Raw genomic sequence first — 5,127 nt, forward strand, 5'->3', positions numbered from 1 at the left:
ATAGTATTTCAAGGCTACTCACAAATCTTTCCAGTAATGTATAAGACATTGTTCCACTGCCATTCATAAGGTTTTCACTGGACAATTCTTTAAGAAGTGGATGTCCCCTTCCTTCTTCCAAGTCTGTCTTAGTCTGGAAGCTCTGCTGAAACCTGTCCACCATGGGTGAGCCCCTCGTATTTGAAATACTGGTGGCATAGCCTCCAGCCACACAGCAACAGACAACCACCACAATGCAACAAACTGGTGGAAGGAATGGCTTGGAAACATACAAAATTATCACATGTTGATAGTTACTAAACTTGTACAAGAAAAAATTCTGAAATATGATTGAATTTTATTTATTCTGTAATCATTTTTTCCCCTTTTATGTGGCATGGGATTTATGTACTGGTAATTATACTTTATGGAGAGAACTGCAAATTACTTAAAGTCCATTTTAATATTTGGCCTTTTAACTCTAATTTTCTTTACTTTACAATTTGACATTGAAAGGGAGTATATGCTGAATTTTTCTCCATTGATTTTGACTCAGTAAAAATGTTACATTAATCTCCAAGGGCTGCCATGAAAAATTACCACAAACTGGGTCACAGAAAACAACAGAGATTATTGTCTCCCAGTTCAGGAAACCAGAAGTCTGAAATGAAGATGGCAGCAGGATTGATTCTTCCTGGAGGCTCTGAAAAAGAATCTGTTTCATGCAACCCTCCTAGTTTCTGGTTGTTGTTGTTGTTGTTGTTATGTGCCGTTGAGTTGGACCCGACTCATAGCGACACCTCCTTGGGTTGCCGAGGCAGTATCACTACGGAAGTAGATTGCCCCATCTTCCTTCTGAGGAGCGGCTAGTGGGTTTGAACCACCAGCCTTCTGTTTAGCAGGCAAGTGCCTTAGGCACTATGCTACCAGAGCTCCCCTGTTTCTGGTAGCCTGTGGCAATCTTTGGCATTCCTTGGCTTGTTGACACATTGTACAATCTCTATCTCTGTCTTCATGTTTCCTTCTCTTCTTTATGTTTCTGTCTGTCACTTATTTTCTGTCTCTCACAAGGACACCACCATTGCATTTAGGGACAACTCTAATCCAGGACGGTGCATCTTGGGATCTTTACCTTAGTTACATCTGCAGAGATCGTTATTCCAAAAAAGATCATATTCTGACGTTCTGGGTGGACAAATCTCTGGGGAGAGAGTGGCACCATTCAACCAGTACATCTGGTAATAAATTATATTCTAACCATTCCTGATTCTTTTCAGAACTCTGAAATTACTCAGCTGTTCCCTGCTTTTGCTTTCAGAATACGACCTTGTCTCTGCCTATGAGGTTGACCACAATGGAAAGTATGTGTCCCATGAAATCACACACCATCAACGGAGGAAAAGAGCAGTGACCCAGTTAGGAGCTGATTCCCTTCACCTTCGGCTGAGAGGATTTGGGCACGACTTCCACATGGATCTGAAAACTTCCAGCAACCTGGTAGCTCCTGGATTTATTGTACAGACCCTGGGAAAGGGAGTCACAAAATCAGTGAAGACGATTCCACCAGAGGATTTCTGTTTTTATCAAGGCTCCTTGCGATCCCACAAAAACTCCTCAGTGGCTCTCTCAACCTGCAAAGGTTTGGTGAGTACTGTTCTCTCCCCTCCTGTGTTGAATCTCACCTACTAGGGTGAATCTCCCCGTCATGGATAAGGCTCAACTTGAGATCTGTAGAGTTGTGTGGACAGTGTTGTGTGAAGGGAGATTTCCTTGAAACATTTCAGTGTGTGATCTTACTGCAAGACACTTTTTTTTTTTAATCTGTAAAAGCAAAAGGAAATTGATCAATAATATTTTCATAAATAAGTTGCTGCCTCCCTTGGCTTCTTTGGAAACTGGGTACACACCACCCTATTTTGTTGTTGTTTATTTTTGTCTAGAATAATTGTGGCTGAGCTCTTCATTTTGAACATTGTATGTCAGAACTAGTGGGAAGTTTTGAACATATTAAGTTTAGGATTCCTCTGACTTACTGGTTCACTATTGAATCTGTATACATGTCTTCATTTTGAGAAATGCACTTGCACTCCATGAGCTGACCATGTTGATTATTTGATGACATGCTACAAAGACATTGAGTGCATTGCTGCTCTCATTCAGATGATGAAGACCTCCACATTAGGACAGTGATGAAATTCTGATGGAATGACATCTGTATGGCAGGGAGAGGCCAGTCTATCTCAGTAATGGGTCTACTGGTACATTTACCTTTTTCCTAATATCTGATTGAGACATTAAACATTACCTACATGCTTCAGAGCACTCGGCTGCTAATTGAAAAGTTGGTAGTTCAAACCCACCAGCTGCTCCATGGGAGAAAGTTTAGCCACTCTATTTCCATAAAGATTTATAGCCATGGAAACCCTAAGGAGCAGTCCTACTCTGTCCTATAAGGTCATTATGAGTCAGAATCAACTCAACAGTGGTGGATTTATTGGAACTTACTACTTCAGGTGTTCCTCTTGTGGAAACCTAGAGTAAAGAGCATGTGACCAAGTCGAAAATCCACTTGCACTCCTCAAGCCCAAAGTCAATCCAAGATGAAATCCTAATGGCTTGCCTTTTGCTTTTGTTAACTTTACATATTTTTATGAGAAGAAAACTTAGTATATACTTATATCCTTGGGCAAAGATTATTCATTCAGACACAGTTGAGCAACAAAGAAGTCTAAGGTGACATATGACATATAAGCAAATATTGAGGTGATAGAGTGAACTAGTGGGGTCAAGACACTTTAAGTGAGGTCTTGAAGGTTTTCAGTTTGACAAACATGTTTTTGAACATTTTTTGAATCTCTAGAAAATGCTTTTCATCTGTTTCTTAAACCTCTTTCCCTCTTTGGAAAGGGGAAATTGAGATCCCACATCCCGTAAGAGTTATTCTCCCCCTGAAATATGAATATTTGATGTTGAAATGGCTTTCATAACAAATTCCTCAAAAGGGTGAATATATACAAGTGCTAAATCCTCTAAAAATATTTTTAGATTAAAATTCTGTGTTCTAGGAGAATTCTGTTAGTCTTACGTCTCCTCTCATTTATGAAAACTTTTTGGTGTAAGAATAAATACCATAAGAACCCTCCAGACACAGGGGCTGTTATTTGACACACTTGTCAAGCATTAAGGTTGTTGACTGCTACCACACTATCCCAAGAAAAATAGGGCTCCCTTGACTAGAGCAAGAGCATTTGCACATAGTGCACAAAATGAGAATATCTCAACTTCAGCTTTCATCAACAAAGACTCAAACCACAAATGTGTTGTAGAGAGATGCATCATGCCCAGCAGAGCTTTGAACGCCTGGATTTATTGGAAGAGAATGAAGGAGGTGTTTCCCCCTTCTTGTTAATGCACAAGTAGGGAAGTTCATCGGCACCCCTGGGTCTCCCTGAACTCTCCCAGGCCTTCCCATGGGACCTGAGATACTCACTGAAGTCTGTTCCATGAATAGATATGGCTGGTAACAACCGGAGATCTTTGGCTCTTTTGAACTCAGTGGAAGTTACAGCAAAAGTTTTCAATATCCATCTACATGAAGGATAAAGAAGGGAAAAAGGAGAAAGACCTCTCCAGATAATCTTGATGTTGTTGTGTGCCATCAAGTTGGACCTGACTCATAGAGACCCCTCCTTGGGTTTCCAAGCCAGTATCACTATGGAAATAGATTGCCCAACCTTCCTTCTGAGGAGTGCCTGGTGGGTTTTAACCACCAGCGTTCTGGTGAGCAGTCAAGTGCCTTAGGCACTATGCCACCAGAGCTCCAGATAACAAACACCAAGATTTAATATTGTGATCACTGAAATACGACTGTGTATGCATTCACAATGAATTTTGCTAATACATATATTCCAACATCAAGTTCAACTTGAAGTGGAAGACAATTAAAACAAGTCCACAAGAGCCAAAATATGACCTTGAATGTATTTCTTTGGAATTTATAGACCATCTAAAGTATAGATTTGATGCATTGAACACCAATGACCAAAACCCAGAAGAATTTTGGGGTGACATAAAGAACATCATCCATGAAGAAAGAAAGAGGTCATTGAAAAGACAAGAAAGGAAGAAAAGACAAAAATGGATATCAGAAGAGACTCTGAAACTTGCCCTTGAGCAGAGAGTAGCTAAAGCAAATGGAAGAAATGACAAGATCAAAAAGCTGAACAGAAGATTTCAAAGAGCAGCTCGAGCAGACCAACCCAGTTACTATAATGAAATGTGCAAAGACCTGGAGTTAGAAAACCAAAAGGAAAGAACATGCTCAGCACTTCTCAAGCCGAAAGAACTGAGGAAAAATTTAAGCCTTGAGTTGCAATATTAAAAGATTCTATGGTCAAAATATTGAATGATGCAAGAAGCATCAAAAGAAGATGGAAGGAATCACAGAGTCACTGAACCAAAAAGAACTGGTCGATGTTCATCCATTTCAGGAGGTGGCATATGATCAAGAACCAATGGTACTGAAGGAAGAAGTAGAAGCTGCACTGAAGGAATTGGTGAAGAACAAGGCTCCAGGAATTGATAGAATACCCACTGAGGTGTTTCAAGAAATGGATGCTGCACTGGAGGCACTCACTCAGTTATGCCAAGAGATTTGGAAGACAGCTACCTGGCCAAGTGACTGGCCAAGTGACATATTTGTACCCATTCCAAAGAAAGGTGATCCCACAGAGGGTGGAAATTATCAAACAATATCATTAATATCACATGTACGTAAAATCTTACTGAAGATAATTCAAAAATGGTCACAGCAATATATTGACAGAGAACTTCCAGAGATGCAGGCTGGATTCAGAAGAGGATGTGGAATAAGGGATATCATTGCTGAAGTGAAGTGGATCTTGGCTCAAAGCAAAGAATAATCAGAAAGATGTTTACTTTTGCTTTATTGACTATGCAAAAGCATCTGATTGGGTGGATCATAACAAATTGTAGATAATATTGAGAAGAATGGGAGTTCCTGAACACTTAATTGTCCTCATGAGGAACCTGGACATAGACCACAAGGCTGTCATTCGAACAGAACAGGATTGGATGAAAAATCATTAACAACCTGCGATATGCTGATGACACAACTTTGCTTTCTGA

The 5,127-nt window shown here is 40.1% G+C and overlaps 1 protein-coding gene across 1 annotated transcript in view; it reads left to right on the forward strand.

The window, feature by feature from the left end:
• ADAMTS16 (ADAM metallopeptidase with thrombospondin type 1 motif 16) overlaps positions 1-5,127 on the forward strand; it is a 361,524-nt gene that overhangs the window by 27,337 nt on the left and 329,060 nt on the right. The window contains 1 exon segment of the mRNA XM_007953260.1: positions 1,298-1,623. Coding sequence (XP_007951451.1) covers positions 1,298-1,623 — 326 coding nt within the window.

This window comes from Orycteropus afer, unplaced genomic scaffold, assembly GCF_000298275.1.
Source record: "Orycteropus afer afer isolate SDZICR_OR568_19922 unplaced genomic scaffold, OryAfe1.0 scaffold00381, whole genome shotgun sequence".
Taxonomy (NCBI): domain Eukaryota; kingdom Metazoa; phylum Chordata; class Mammalia; order Tubulidentata; family Orycteropodidae; genus Orycteropus; species Orycteropus afer.